We start from the raw sequence: 17,222 nt of genomic DNA, 5'->3' as shown, positions 1-17,222 counted from the left end.
GGCAGGTGTGTTCTTACAGTTGTAAGGTGTTTATATGTGCTTTTTATATAGCGCAGTGCAGGGTAAATAAATAACATCTTGAGTCATGTTTCATTAATTGCTTCACTGCAATATGAAAAGCATTTCTTGTAGTTTGTAAGCATTCAGATGCAGTTATTGTAACATGCATGTTAATGGGAATGTGTGCTAGTTAGAAGATCTATATCTGGCATAGACTGTTACATATGTGTGTCATACCCTCCAATAATCTATACATTACATTTCTCAAACTGATACAGGGATAGGATAAAGAATGCAGAATTGGCAGTGTGCAGATTTAGTTTTTTTTGTTCATTGATAATGCTAAAACAGCCAGACAGAGCAATATGCTTGTTTTGCAGTTTTATTTCTATAATTTTATCTCCTGCTTCTAATATTCACCATATTTCTATTATATGCATGTTAAAGGGAGGTAATTCTTCAGCATTTTGGGAGGTAGTTGTTTCAGTTACTTGTCATACTAATGTACTGCATAAGAAACATGGTATTTATTCTAAGTTTGATATTCTTAAGAAAATGGTAAGTTCTGAATTGGTTTCAGTGGTTTCTGAATCAAAAGAAGTAATGATTCTTGATATAAAAAGACAACACCCTTGACCCAGTGAAGTATCACTTGCAAAGACAAGTAGCTGTTGCCTACTATCTCTTTATAACTCTCAAGTAATTGTTAAGTTTTGTACTGAATTCACTTCCTCACTAAAAATGTCTAGTGTAAACATGTATATAAATCATTATTGTTGTTTATTTCAGTGTTGGACCTGATCTACTGGAGAGATGTGAAGAAGACGGGTGTGGTGTTCGGCAGCATGATGTTTATACTTCTGTCTCTGACGTTCTTCACGATACTGAGTGTTCTGGCGTACCTGTCACTCGCCATTCTAACCGTCACCCTCAGTTTCCGTGTCTACAAGAATGTCATGCAGGCCGTTCAGAAAACCAACGAGGGTCATCCCTTCAAGTAAACTTTTACAGATTTCTTCTTTTGTATAACTGCTGATAAGTGATTGAAAGTTCCTTGATAAATGTGCAAAAAATATTGCAAACATGACATATTGTTAAGTGCAGTTGCTATTTAGAGAATTTCTAGGCTATTCATCAGGCTTTGGCAGAAACCCCAGTTAATGCAATCAAACAATTTCTTGCAGCTTCTTGTCAGAATTTCCTGTATGCAGTAATAATGTGACTTTATTGTTCAATTTATGCTGTAACGTGATTCTATCTCCTCATTAAATCTGTATGGACAAATTTCTGCCGATAATTTTCTTTTAGAGCATTGTCAAGGCATTTTTCTCGATTGTTTTCACCAAAGACATGTTTATAAAACTTCTGTTTCATGCATTAAGTGATGAAGTTTACAGAATATTGTTCCTGTAACACTAGATAAAAATTTTCCTGGTAGAAAGTAGAAAAAAGTGCATTTGAGCCGTGCCATGAGAAAACCAACATAGTGGGTGTGCGACCAGCATGGATCCAGACCAGCCTGCGCATCCGCGCAGTCTGGTCAGGCTCCATGCTGTTCGCTAACAGTTTCTCCAATTCCAATAGGCTTTAAAAGCGAACAGCATGGAGCCTGACCAGACTGCGTGGATGCGCAGACTGGTCTGGATCCATGCTGGTCGCAAACCCACTATGTTGATTTTCTCATGGCACGTCTCATTTAGTAAGAAATTACAGTAGAGCAGTATTTAGAAATAGCAAAAGCCTAACTGAGGATTACTATTGTTGCATTTTTATGCCCCCGAAGGGAGGCATATAGTTTTTGAACCGTCTGTCTGTCAGTCTGTTGGTCTGTCCGCATTTTTCGTGTCCGGTCCATATCTTTGTCATCGATGGATGGATTTTCAAATAACTTGTCAGGAATGTGTACCACAGTAAGACGACGTGTCGCGCGCAAGACCCAGGTCCGTAGCTCAAAGGTCAAGGTCACACTTAGACATTAAAGGTTATTGCATTGATGGGCGTGTCCGGTCCATATCTTTGTCATCGATGGATGGATTTTCAAATAACTTGGCATGAATGTGTACCACAGTAAGACGACGTGTCGCGCGCAAGACCCAGGTCCGTACCTCAAAGGTCAAGGTCACACTTAGACATTAAGGGATAGTGCATTGATGGGTGTGTCCGGTCCATATCTTTGTCATCGATGGATGGATTTTCAAATAACTTGGCATGAATGTGTACCACAGTAAGACGACGTGTCGCGCGCAAGACCCAGGTCCGTATCTCAAAGGTCAAGGTCACACTTAGACATTAAGGGATAGTGCATTGATGGGCGTGTCCGGTCCATATCTTTGTCATCGATGGATGGATTTTCAAATAACTTGGCATGAATGTGTACCATTATAAGACGACGTGTCATGCGCAAGACCCAGGTTCGTAGCTCAAAGGTCAAGGTCACACTTAGATGTTAAAGGTCTTTTTTCATGATAGTGCATTGATGGGTGTGTCCGGTCCATATCTTTGTCATTCATGCATGGATTTTAAAATAACTACGCATAAATGTGTGACACAGTAAGACGACGTGTCGCGCGCAAGACCCAGCTCCGTAGGTCAAAGGTCCTAAACTCGAACATCGGCCATAACTATTCATTTAAAGTGCCATCGGGGGCATGTGTCATCCTATGGAGACAGCTCTTGTTCACATTCCTTTGCAGACAATAGCCTTATTTACGTCTTTAAAAATAATAGTTACTTTTTGTGGCATTGCTGGTCAACATTCACCCATATTGTTGATTCAGACTAGTTGCAAATATCAGGGAAACTTTAAATATCTCAATATAATTCAGTCTACACTAAATGAGCTGCACCATGAGAAAACCAACATAGTGCATTAAATTTTGCTGTTGGCTAACCGTTTCTCTAATTGCAATAGGCTTTGAAAGCAAACAGCATGGATCCTGACCAGCAGGCTGGTCTGGATCCATGCTGGTCGCAAATGCACTATGTTGGTTTTCTCATGGCGCGGCTCAAATAATAGTAAGTAGAGGTCGATACAGTAGTTTCAGGTTTAGGCATCAGAATTCACACGTGTTGACTTTATGAAATATTTTGTGTGTACTTACAGGAAGTTGTTGGAACTGGATATCTCACTGCAGAGTGACGTAGTCGAGAGTGCCGCTGATAAAATCGCAACAAACGTAAACAACTGCTCCAAAGAACTCCGTAGACTCTTCCTTGTTGAAGATTATGTAGACTCTCTCAAGGTTTGTGTGTAGTATATGTTAATTGTGTTGGTGTTTGCATTAGGTCATATTTTGACAATGTAATGTAAAGAACAGTTAGAATAATGTTATCTACCTAGACAGCTTAGTAGGTAGAGCACAAGACTATGAATTGAGAAGCTGCTTGTTATACCAGGATGAGGCAGATGTACTCTGTGGCAATTTTACATAGGACAGTATGACAGTCATTCTTCTACCTCTGAATTATGTGGCCAAGTTGTCACTTATTTGTGGAGAACAAGTTGATATGCACACAGAATACAGGCACTTTGGTTTAGTTAACTGACTGCCATTACATAGCTGAAATTCTGTTGAAAAATTGGCATTGATCCTGAATAAAACCTACCAAAATGAGAACATGCTGTTAGAAAACTTGGATAATTTAACCCTTACCCTGCTGAATTTTAAAGATGGACTGGTTCATCATTCAGTTTAGGCAGTACCATACTGTGAAATCATTAATATTCGTGGGGGATTTTGTGGTTGAGTCAATCCACGAAATTTAATCCCAACGAAATACCCATTCATTTTATGTTCAAAAGTTGAAATCCATGAATTCATATCCCCAAGAAATAGCCATTTTGACCAAAACCACAAAATTTCATGCCAACGAAATTAAATGATTTTACAGTATATTATTCGAAGCGGTATTCACTGAAAATTTACAGACTGAATAGCGATCAGTGCAGACCATGGTCAGCCTGCACGGACATGCATGCTGATCTTGGTATGCATTGGTCGCAAAGGCGGAATCACTTACCGCCAGCAGGCTAAAGGTTAAAGAGCAAATCAGAAACAATACAAGAAGTTACACAGCATATGTAGAAAATTGCTGTCTTGGTGATTCGTGGTGTTTCTCATTTCTGGCATTGTCTTTGACAATTTAAGGGAAAACATTTTGTCAAGCAGGAGTAACTGCTGCCAATAAACTTTTACTCTTTCCATGTTCACTAGATATTATTTTATTGGGAGAAAAAGTTTCTTTTTTGCAAGGAGGACAACAGTAAGGTTTAAATCTAGCATTAAATAACAAAGATTCTGTTCAGTGTTAGGGTGTTTCTTTTACCAAATTCAATAAAATAATGATCGCTTAATAATGCCCAATAATGAGCAAAATGCTTGTGTGATCCAGAGAACACAAAATATAAGGATAACTACTGTTGGACCATACAAATTGCTGAGTCAGGGCCTGGTACTCGAGCCATTGATGGTCGAGCAAACAGTGTTTTACTGTACTAATAAAGTAGACATTGTAATGATTAATTTGTCTGGGGAATCCTGTCTAGAAATGATTTTAACTTGTATATATGTCTGTTTTTATCTAAACAGTAGTAAGCAAGAGTCTTTTGACAGTGACATACCACTAAAGGTGTCTGCGAGATAGTTGTGAATTCTCTGTAGTCTGTATTCAGATATTGGTTATCTATAGATGTCTGGTTATTCAATTCTCATATATTTCGCGTTATATGTCATAATAGTTTGCCAATACTGTAGTTCCTTTATAGTGAACAATACGATATGATCTAGGCAGAAAATGTTGAGCCAGCATAATAATACCTAGCAGTCTCTGTAGAGAGAACATTAAGGGGTCACAGGCAATGCAGTTAATGTAAAAGTTGTACTCCTGGTTAGGCCAACAGGATGATGGTTGTAGGTTTGAATCCTGAGCCAGGTCTATGTTTTCTGTGATTATTTTATAAAGAGATATGTACCTAATGTCAGCTCTCTACCTCTTGGTAATGTTAGAAAGTTGTCAGTAACATAAGGAGAGAAGTTACTAAAGGTAAAATGGTAAAAAAATCTGGGAACACTGTTGAGAACGTGTGTTACGCCCAGTAAGAGTAAGTTCCCAAAAATGTAACATCTAGTCATCTGTCATAGGTGAGGCAATTATTCCCTAAGATTTAACTTCTTGTCAAATGTCTGTCATCACAATTACATGTAGAGAAAGGACCCAGATGGTAAACTGATTAAGGTTGCTGGCCTAATCACTTGCCCAAGCCTCTATGGGTTTTAGCCCGGCTGCACAGTGACTGAGGGAGACATCCAACTGCTTTTAGGAAGGTAAGTGGTTTCTGAGATGTCTGGAAGCCGAGGGTACTTCTGTGTTCTGGAGTAACCAGTTAAATTTGGAAAGTCGTCATATGAGACCTGAACTGAGTCCCTGTGACTTGAAACTGAACTAAACAAACAAAAAATATCATGTAGGGAAGTTGTAAATATACTGTAGAATGTCAGTACATGAAAGGAATCGAATTTTTTTTGTAGGTCAACAACTGGATACCCAACTTAATAAAGGGAAAAGTTTTGAATAAAACTGAATATATGTTTTATCAATTTCAGTTTGGTCTGTTGTTATGGTTGTTGACATATGTTGGCAGTTGGTTCAACGGCATGACACTAGTAATTCTCGGTAAGACTTTCACACTATGATTTTTAGTGCACTGTGTTAGATTTAACATACAGTTGTGTTGTTGATATTCATGTGGGACTGTCTTTCATAGATTTGTTTGGATGTGTAAATCCACAAAAGTAAATTCAATAAATGAAATTTCTATTTATTTTATCTTCCATCTATGTACTGGTGAAGTTTCATGCCCACAAAATTAAATAATTTCAAACAACTATAATATGTTGACTTGCGTCTAAATTTTTGTGAAGTAACTTTCAGAGAACAAGTTTCCTCTCAAATACTAAACAAAAATGACATTAAACCTGTTAAAGATGTAGTTTCTAAATTGAAAAGCATATGAGATCATGCTTACAAACAAAAAGATCAGTTTCAGTAATACTATATTTCTTCCTTGTTGACACCAGATATGTTCATCTCTGTGTGTTCTATAGCAGGTATGCATTTGTTTACATATTGTTATAATAGATAAGAAAAAATGATAATTGAGCCGTGCCATGGGAAAACCAACATAGTGGGTGTGCGACCAGGATGGATCCAGACCAGCCTGCGCATCCGCGCAGTCTGGTCAGGTTCCATGCTGTTCGCTTTTAAAGCCTATTGGAATTGGAGAAACTGTTAGCGAACAGCATGGATCCTGACCAGACTGCGCGGATGCGCAGGCTGGTCTGGATCCATGCTGGTCGCATACCCACTATGTTGGTTTTCCCATGGCACGGCTCATATTATAAAAAGGGTGACTACAAAATTTCTTTTGGAAAAATAACTTTATGATTAATATTTACATTTACTGCTGTTTATTGAAAGCTTTTTTTTCTCAAAATATTTGAAGTATGACGGGGAAGCTTCTCTCTGGTATTAACAAAAAAGTTAAAAGAATACAGTTCTTAACAGAAGGATTATGTTTTGATTTGATTTATATTTGTTATATTGAAGAAATAATATATCCCAAACATTGATTTCTCATTGAATTCAAATTTGAAGGAATTATATTAAGAAGATACAATAATACACATCTGAATGACAGTGATTTCATTCAAGAGAAATTCAGTGAAATATATTTTATTTAGATTCGAAACATTATCAAGGATAATAATCTACATCCTTGACAACTTTTACCAGGTATTTGCCGGTTTTGTGTGGTATTCTTTTCAAGTGATGTTTGATGCTATGGCGTAATATTTGTGACATACAAACAGTGAATTTCTTGCATGATACCACACAGTTTCAGTATTCTTGTTTAATACGAAAATCAATCAAGTAGAATATTATATTATAATAATGGATTATTTTGCTATATTTCAGCTGTAGTATGTATTTTCACATTGCCCAAAGTATATGAGACCTACCAGGGCCCCATAGATCAGAATGTGAACCTGGTTAGAGGCCAGCTCAACAATATCATGACTCAGTAAGTATACCAGCATATTTTCTGTTACACCACACTTTGTACTGTATGAGCTTTCTATGAAAGTTTTTCCAGAAAAAAATAAGCCCTTTTTGCAGGACTATTCAATAAGCAGGTAGAGGTATTGCACTCACCCACTGGCATTTTTTTTACCTCAGCTGAGTTTGAGATTGAAATTTTAATAGCAAATTTTACCAAAAATTTAGATTATATTCCAATTGAGACTTAACAATGGTTACTGAGTAGTCATTTGATTTTTAACAAACAATATAGATATAAGTAACAGTTTCATCATCAAACTCAGCACAGACTGAAATTGTTCTGTGAACTTTGGGCCAGATTTTGTTAAGTTCTTCACACACTTGTTCACTATGATGACCTAACTTGCAGTGTTCAGGTTTAAAAGTTATGCCCCTTTTTAGCTCCCTTGAACTTTGGAGTGAGTCTTTAGTTTACATGTAGATGTATTTCAGGCATCTGCCATACATTGTGGTCCATCACTCTGCATCAGCATTTTTAGCTCGACTATTCGAAGAATAGTCTAGCTATTCTACTCACCCTGGCGTCGGCGTCGGCGTCGGCGTCGGCGTCACACCTTGGTTAAGTTTTTGCATGCAAGTAATACAGCTTCATTTTAAAGGCATATAGCTTTGAACTTATTTATTCTTTTTCTGGACATTACCAACCTCATGTCAAGTTCCAATTTTCTCTAACATGTATTTTAGCAATTATGAACCCTTTGGACTTAGAAAACTTTTGGTTAAGTTTTACATGCAAGTTACTTCTCAAATTAATGCAGATATTGAATTGAAACTTACCATGTAGTCTTTGGGTTATAAAACTATTTGATAGCACCAGTCCCAATAATCTGACCTTCCATTTTGGCCAAATTATGCCCCCTTTTGGACTTGAAAATTCTGGTTAAAGTTTGCGTGCAAGTACATACAGCTATACTAAAAGGCATATAGATTTGAAACTTATTTTTTCTTTTTCTAGATCAATTACCTACCTCACTGGGACAAGTCCCATAACTCTGACATGTATTTTGGGCAAATTATGCCCCCTTTTGGACTTATAAAATCCTGGTTAAAGTTTTACATGCAAGTTACTATCTCCAAAACTAATATAGATATTAAATTGAAACTTCACATGTGTCTTCGGGGTTATAAAACTAGTTGATAGAATCAAGTCCCATAACTCTGACATGTATTTTGGGCAAATTATGCCCCCTTTTGGACTTAGAAAATTCTGGTTAAAGTTTTGCGTGCAAGTACATACAGCTATTACCAAAAGGCATATAGCTTTGAATCTTATTTATTCCTTTTCTAGGTCAATTACCAGCCTCACTAGGTCAAGTTCCATAACTCTTAACATGTATTTTGAACAAATTATGCCCCCTTTTGGACTTAGAAAATTCTGGTTAAAGTTTACATGCAAGTTACTATCTCCAAAACTAATGCAGATATTGAATTTAAACCTAACATGTTTCTTCGGGGTTATAAAACTAGTTGATAGCATCAAGTCCCATAACTTTGATATGTATTTTGGTCAAATTATGTCCCCTTTCGAACTTAAACTCTTTTGATATTTAACATTTTGGGTAATAATTTCCTGCTTCTGTGACAATATTTCGAATAGTCGAGCTTGGCTGTCTTACGGACAGCTCTTGTTACTTAAACGTCTTCTGCTTTAAAGATACTGGCCAGAGTTATTGGTCAGTCGCATCCTGGCATGGGTTTTTATGGTTAAGCTAGGTTCTATTCTAGGGGCCTGAAGAGCTGAAAACCTTTAAACAGTTCTCTTGAATTGTTTGATGGATCTTCATCAGACTTTTTCTTTAGCATCATTATAAGGTTCTCTCCCAATTTTGTTCAAATAGGGACACTTGGTCACTTTTACAGGCCACTAATTCTCATGAACTGCTCTATGGATCTTCATCAAACTTGGTCTATAGCATCAGAAGGTCCTCTCTCAAGTTTGTTCAAATGGGGGTGCGTCTAGGGGCTACTAGATATCTTTAAATGACCTCATGAAGTGCTTCATTGATCTTCATCAGATTTGATAAGTAGCATCATGTTCAGGTCCTTTCCCAATCGCATTCAAATGGGGGACTTGGCCTCTTTTAAGGACTGCTAGACCTAAAAATAGAAGAACCTTTAAATGACTTGTTCTGATGAACTGCTGACTTGGTCTGTAACATCATTATAATGTCCTCTCCCAAACTTGTTAACATGGGAGCACATGACCCCATTTAGTGACTGCTACAGCTAAAAACAGAAAAGCCATTAAGCATTTTGTTCTCATGAACGATTGTAGCGTCATTGTAATGGTTCTATTTGGTCCCTTATAGGGGCCACTAGAGCTGAAAATAGAAAAAAAAGACTTATTGTAAAACCTGTTATGACTTAAAATACTTAGCTGTGATATAACTGTAAGTTTTGTTGATTCACAAAGTTATGCCCAGATTTCAACTTAACAGTTTTTTGGTGTGATTTGTTGACTAAGCATTATAAAAGGTGAAAGTTTTGTCTCAGAATGGTTGTTGCCCAGTTTATGCCCTTCTGTCTATGTCTATGTTTTCAGTCTTATAATTTTTTTGTACTGACAGGGCTTTTGAATATTCAAGTGTTGCTGTTCTCTTGTTATATGATGAACATTCAATATTGCATATAAAGTTCAAGGGATGTAGAATTCTTCCATGTAAGGATGCTATGCAGCTGACTTCAGGGGGCTGGGTCCTTCTCAACTATTTAAGTTGAAAGTTACCATACAACCTAAATTGTGTTGCTGAAATTGTTAAAACTTAATAATATAAAGAAAAATTAGATTGAATTTGCCCTTATGGGATTGAGTCTTTCCCTATTTGATAACAGTGTTTCCATTGAAGTAATTTGATGTTTGGAGAGAAAGACAGTTTTGTTTTAATGTTAATTCTGTCTGCTAGAACTTTTTAAACCATTCAATGAAGTGAAAGAATTCTCAGAATCTGCTGAAAAATGAGAAATTTATGAACATTTCAATATTTGATGAAATGGCACCATTTTGTTTCCATGGCAACATTTAACAAAATGCCAAATTGATAAAATTTCTTGATATTTATTATAACTGTATTTCCTTATTTCTGTAAAAATAATTGCACTACTTTTTTCAATGTATTGAAAGAAATTGCCATGTTTTTACATCTTAAACTACAAAAACATTAGAAATTAAACTATCTGTGTAAATGATTTCATAAATGCCCTATAATGGCTGCCTCCATTGTTAGTCATTTTCTTCAAATTCAAACTGTGATATCTTGTTCAATTTAAAACATCTTTCGCTGTTACAAAAGAGTTGATGATGGTTTTTTTATGAAACCAAGGTAGTATTAGGTATTTCTTGCCCGTTAGGGTACTGGACCCGTAATGACAATATCCGTTTTATTATGTAGACTTTTAAAATGTTATTTCAATATTCTTTGGATAATAGTGTAGCTCATACTGGCTTTCATTTTATAATGGTGACTGCTGAAATGGCATACAAAACAGTAATAATCATTATTAATAATTAAGGTGTAATACCTTAAGGCTTGAAAGTTGGTATTTCACAATACAACTGGGTTGTTTTTTATGACTTTAAGCCAAACAAAACAAAATACTGATATCTGTTATGTTTCTTTCAGAGTGTCATCAAAGATCCCTTTCCCAAAGAAGAAAGCAAAGACACAGTAAGAAGAAACAAGGACACTTAAACAATTTTTGGACAGAAACAATACTTCTTTTATCAGAAAGATAACGTGTTATTCCATTAACTATTGAGAAATTTTTGTGTACATTAAAACAGCCACAGTTCACTTTTAGATTTCCATGGATTAGAAATTGGAAGAGAAAGTAACACAAAAAGTATATATATAGCTTGCGCGAGTCACAAATATATATGTAAAGTGAAATTTATTAGACTATTGCTGAGCAGTTTCATGTGTCATGCTTTCGTATTCATAGGATTAATATGTCGAAATTTGCTTAATGTAAGACAGCCCCTGAGGAGAAAATGAAAGTTCGAGCCCAGGAGTTATTTCAGAGTTGTGTCCCTTTGAAGTCAGAGGATGCATCAAGAGGGTCTTCAGTGATGTTACAGAGTTTCTTCCCTTGATAAGAGACTATATGATGTACAAACGTTTAATTAGTTGTATACTAATGACAGATTTTTGAAAAGAAATGGGAAAAATATCTTGAGAAAACGAGGGGAAAAGTAAATCGCAGGACAGTAAAATGATGCTGGGTTGGTCATCGTTTTCAGCTCACTTGTCACAAAGTGACAAGGTGAGCTTTTGTGATCATGCGGCGTCCGTCCGTCCGTCCATAAACTTTTGCTTGTGACCACTCTAGAGGTCACATTTTTGGGGGGATCTTTATGAAAGTTGGTCAGAATGTACATATTGATGATATCAAGGTCAAGTTCGAAACTGGGTCACGTGCCATCAAAAACTAGGTCAGTAGGTCTAAAAATAGAAAAACCTTGTGACCTCTCTAGAGGCCAAATATTTTACAAGATCTTCATGAAAATTGGTCAGAATGTTCACCTTGATGATATCTAGGTCAAGCTCGAAACTGGGTCACGTGCCGTCAAAACTAGGTCAGTAGGTCAAATAATAGAAAAACCTTGTGACCTCTCTAAAGGCCATATTTTTCATGGGATCTGTATGAAAGTTGGTCTGAATGTTCATCTTGATGATATCTAGGTCAAGTTCGAAACAGGGTCATGTGCGGTCAAAAACTAGGTCAGTAGGTCTAAAAATAGAAAAACCTTGTGACCTCTCTGGAGGCCATACTTGTGAATGGATCTCCATAAAAATTGGTCAGAATGTTCATCTTGATGATATCTAGGTCAGGTTTGAAATTGGGTCACGTGCCATCTAAAAGTAGGTCAGTAGATCAAATAATGAAAAAACGTTGTGACCTCTCTAGAGGCCATATTTTCCATGGGATCTTCATGAAAATTAGTGAGAATGTTCACCTTGATGATATCTAGGTAAAGTTCAAAACAGTGTCAGGTACCTTCGAAAACTAGGTCAATAGGTCAAATAATAGAAAAACCTTGTGACCTCTCTAGAGACCATATTTTTCAATGGATCTTCATGAAAATTGGTCAGAATTTTTATCTTGATAATATCTAGGTCAAGTTCAAAACTGGGTCACATGAGCTCAAAAACTAGGTCACTATGTCAAATAATAGAAAAAACGACGTCATACTCAAAACTGGGTTATGTGGGAACAGGTGAGCGATTCAGGACCATCATGGTCCTCTTGTTTTTCTAAGTCAGTGAGATTGGTCTGGGTAACTCTGCTTTAGTGCAATCATTACATGAATGGAAAAACTACGAGTGAATGCAAATTTGTACAGTGAATGATTGGATATATCTTTGATCATTTAGGATTTAATTAATATACCTGTGGAGTTACTGTGTACTTATATATAGTAATAATTTTTGGACGAAGGAAAAAAAGTTTTGTATTATAGTTTGTATAATTTATTAATTTTTTTTCTTTCTCTCCTCTGTGATAAAATGTATCGCTGTGCTCATATTGGAACAAATCTGTCTGTCTGCAGTGTCTATAAGTCTGGAAATATTGGAAATCAACTTTTATATCAATATAAGTAAAGAAGTACATTTGGTGCAATGTCATGCAGTATATGTATGACAATAATGAACATGTAAGCTGAGTTTTAACTACTAGAGTGTAACGAATGCTCAGTATGCCACATGCTGTATGAACAGCTTCAGGCATATTTGTTGCATTTCTAGATAACGCGCTCTCTTTCTAATAAGTACAATAGTGCTCCTTGCTTCGATATTTATACAGTTCTGTCCAGTATGATAAACTGAAAATGTAGATATTGGGTTCCATATCCAAGTTAGTTCGAAGTGGGGCTGAGGTCAGTATCCTTTCTTTTTCAGACTGCCTAGTCCGTAAAATGCGTTATTGACTGAAGTGTTGAGTATTATTTGTAATATTATACAGAAGTAAAAATCAAGTCTGATCATATGTGTAAAATGATAATAAAGTGGTATAATGGAAAAAAACATTTGCTTGGTGCAATACACAACAGCACCGGTCATTATGTAGTATAAACCGGATGATATCACATTGAATAAGGACAGAAATATGCAAAAATTACATAATGTTTATCGATATATAGTGTCAGTCAGTATGTTAACATGAAATGTTACTGTAAAGATTTGTTACTGTAACAAATATTTCTAGACTTACAACTACAAGTGTAATCTTCCTCTGTTATAACATTCTTTCATTTAGTGTTCTCTAACCTATCATTAGTTTTCTTTGACTTTTATATAGTTTTCTCTAACCCAGTTTGAAGTGCTATCGGTTTAAGTTTTTGTTTTGTTCAGTTATATATTTGTTTATTGAGCAATAAGTTCTTGTTTTCCATTTATAAATATATTAATCAACATCATTTTAAGATATAATAATTAGTTAATTAATTACATTATTCATCAGTATGTAATATTCCACTACATGGGTAAAAATGAATTATCTGTCAGATCAACTCAAAACACTGTTCAATAATCGGTGTGGTTGTTTTAGATAAATGCCATTTCTGTATGTGAATTGTGCAATGTTTCTTTGTTGGGTTTTGTTTTTGCTTTCGAGTGATTTATAACTTTTAAAAGTAATGAGTGGTACAAATCCTTTAATACTAAGTCATTTTAATTCTTGAACTATTACCCCTTAAAATCAGCTGTAAAAATAGAAATGAACGTTGATTTTCTTGGCCACTTTAGTGGTTCAGTCAGATAATCTGCATTAGCCGAAAAATGTGCAGCTTCCCTTTGGTAACTCAATGTGTGAAAAATCTTATTTCTTTTTTCCCGTTCAAATTCACGGTGTTTTGATAGTACAGGATATAGAGGATAATTAGATTTTAACTGGGCCGCAGGTTTATAGAATGTCTGAACTTGTATGTGTCAAACTCTATTCTGATCTCATTGTTTTACGATGCAATGTTGTGTAATTTTTGTTGTTGCATTATTCAACAGTCCCAGATATAGCTTGTCCAACCCTCTACAAAATTTGATACAGTATTTGAGTCATGGAAATGTTTGAAGACACTGGAGAAACCACAGTAGTTTGTGAAAATTTGATCATTTTGCTGTTGCTTTGTCAGAAGCAGGCATTTCTAGAAGATTAGTGATTGAGTTAAAATGTAGAAAAGTTCTTTCTTAGTGACGAAATGCATGGGAGATGGGCAGTAAATTAAATATAGAGACAAAAAAAAATGGGATGAATATAATGTTACGAAATTTTGTGTGGCGTATGATACACGAGTTCCTGTTTTAAAGTCTGCAGAAAACAAGATAAGATAAAACAGAGGAAGTTTTTTGCAAACAGCTTTGAGCAATTTTACGTAAATACTGAATTTTCAATGATTTTGTAAAGCAAACTCCCCTGATTTTCTGTCACATTTTGAAAGCAATATTTATAGCATTAATACCTGAATGTTAGAATATTCATTTCTTACTATCGTTCATTTCAAATAGGGTATTTTTTTTAGTAAAGTTCTAAGTTAATATTGGTCTTGAGATGTATATAGAGAGAACAGCAGTCCATTATTATGTACAGTTAGCTTTGAGTATATTGTTGTCTATTACCTTTGAATTTAGCTTGTGCCTATACATATATATTATTGAGACATTTCTACATTTATTATAATATTTAGTATTTTCTGTAAGAAAATAGTTCATGCTGTTAAAAGGTATAATACTATAATATTGTCTCATTTTTTGAGTGTCCAGTTTTATAAGAAGACAGTTTTTGTATTACGTGTGAGACATTTTTTGTTCCACGTAAAGGGTTTTGTACCACATATTCATTATATATTATTGTTTAACTGTCAGTAAGTTTTATAATAATACCACAGTAATAATGTTGTTGTTTATGTATTCACAATATAGTTTCTCTATTAATCCATATGTAGAATTCTTCATGTGAGCATGCCATCCAGTTGGCTTGCGGAAGGTCTGTGGTTCTACCAAGGTGCCCGCCCATGCCTAAAAAATGCCCAAAGAGGGACCTGGGGTCTGCCAACAGCTGGAAATTCACCATATGGCCTTCAAATGTGTGATGTAACACCCAACAAAACAAAAATGTTACTAATCTATATATCTAGTAATATCTAGTGACAAGGGAAATAAAATGCTGAAATTTTAAGAATGTTAGGACTTTTTAAGACAGTTAATGTGACAGGAACAATATTCTGAGAAAAAGTGGCTTATATGAAATAGAAAATTCAGCCAGTTATAAAATGATTATTACCTGTGTGCGGAGGTTGATTATTTATATTTTGCAGCTAGATTATGGTAGGCACAGACAAGCACTGACTCTGTACACAGATTTTGCAGTCTCAATGTTCACTTCATTAACCAGTCTAGAAACTGTTTCACATCAAAAAATGTATTTTGTAAATTTATAACTACTTTTCCAAAAATGTTATCAAATGCAGTAATCCATTTTCTACCATTTGTACCACAGTTGAATAAAATGTTATGCCAAATTCAACTAACATATTTCAACTTCATCATTACTTTGGAATTACAGAAATATATGTCATCCCAATTTTGTTACACAAATAATTTCCGCCAGTTAGAAACTTGCATTAGAAGCTCTCACACAGTATAGTAAGAACATTGTAATATAGCAGTGAAAAGATGTTGAGATTAGCTATGTTAGCTCTGTGTAATTATATAAAACTGTTGCTAAGTTCCTGTGTTTGTTCATACAGCATAGTTAGCTTGTGTAAAAGGCCTTCCACTTGTCACTATTAAGCGTTTTTTCTTGTCAATAAAGATGTTTTTCTGTCCACTATAACTGACTTATTCATTCTTCTAACCTAAGTAACTTGAGTAATGAAAATTTGTGTGTGCTATAGTTCAGAGATCTCATTTATTCTCCAAATGTACAAGGATGTTGTTTAGTTCACAGCGCAAGGTAAACGTAAATAAAAAAGACACAGAAAGCCGACCAGGCTAGCTCAGAACTACAGGGGCCCATTTTGATTTCAGTATGATGTGTTTTCAGGACAGTTGGACAAAATAACAGTTGTGGAGACATTTATCTCTGCTTAACCAGGAGGTAGCTGGTAGACAGATAGGGTTACAACTCTATTGGTAATAGTACTGCATACTATACTCGGTGCTGGTATAAGAGGTGGTTGTTTCTCTGGAGTGAATTTTCTTTGTAATGAGACCATTGTTCTTGATAATATGAAAATATTCCAAATTAGTTTATACAACTCCATTTTAGCTCATGGAGCTCATTTGAATGACGAGTCCGTTTCCTGCAACAAAACTACTGTTGTAGCATGAGAAGGCATGGTCGTGACCATAACGAGTTGAACGGTCGACACCTTAACCAGTAGACCACTGCTCTCCTTATGCCAAATTGTTCAGAAGAAATAAGCAGGGGGCTTCTCCGTAAGTTGCAGTGTATTGCTATGTACAAAACATGCCATGTACGAAGACTTAAAAAAATAACGTAGACTTTCTCTAGCTTTAATATACTTCAATGATGCAAAATAAGAAATCACAAAGGGCAATCTTTCTTCTAACTTTCATCAAATCTGACATGAATATGGACATGTTAATAGAAATTATGCTTTCTGAAAGACCGTTGCTAACACGAACCGGCGCATGGTGATATTTCGACGCTGTTACTGCAGAGGATGTTTTCATCATATTCGCATTAATTCATATTTGTAAATTACTTTTATTAACTTTGACAGGAAATACCCAAGCTTGTGTTCGGTTTAAAATTTTGACTTTCTGCGAATCGTCTGTACAACTCGAAGACCATGGCACAGACAACCAAATTCCAGTGCATATCGCTTTGACATCTTGTATAATACTATTTTGACGTAATTTCTGTTGTTAATTAAGTGAAATCGTTGGCAGAGGAATTTAAATCATGACAATTTAATAACGTCTGCGGCTATGCATGTCCAATTATACCTGCATGTCGTATTTAATTAAAAAGTTATATATGCTTCAAAAATCCGCGAAAATGTTATGAAAAGTATATCACCCAATATTACGCAATGACTGCGAATTACAAATGATAAGGTTTATATTGATTATACACAATGAGCG

At 35.4% G+C, this 17,222-nt stretch overlaps 1 protein-coding gene across 2 annotated transcripts in view; it reads left to right on the top strand.

The window, feature by feature from the left end:
* The window catches only part of LOC123532997 (reticulon-4-like), a 52,318-nt gene extending 36,373 nt beyond the window's left edge, over positions 1 to 15,945 (top strand). For both annotated transcript variants that reach the window (XM_045314641.2, XM_045314650.2), the window contains 5 exons: positions 790 to 997; positions 3,104 to 3,242; positions 5,604 to 5,673; positions 6,976 to 7,081; positions 10,740 to 15,945. In XM_045314641.2, the coding sequence (XP_045170576.2) occupies positions 790 to 997; positions 3,104 to 3,242; positions 5,604 to 5,673; positions 6,976 to 7,081; positions 10,740 to 10,788 (572 nt within the window). In that variant the 3' untranslated portion in view covers positions 10,789 to 15,945. The remainder of the gene's footprint in view (positions 1 to 789; positions 998 to 3,103; positions 3,243 to 5,603; positions 5,674 to 6,975; positions 7,082 to 10,739) is intronic.
* Positions 15,946 to 17,222: the final 1,277 nt, after the last annotated feature.

This window comes from Mercenaria mercenaria, chromosome 1, assembly GCF_021730395.1.
Source record: "Mercenaria mercenaria strain notata chromosome 1, MADL_Memer_1, whole genome shotgun sequence".
NCBI lineage: Eukaryota > Metazoa > Mollusca > Bivalvia > Venerida > Veneridae > Mercenaria > Mercenaria mercenaria.
This window is presented reverse-complemented; position numbering and strand designations above follow the sequence as displayed.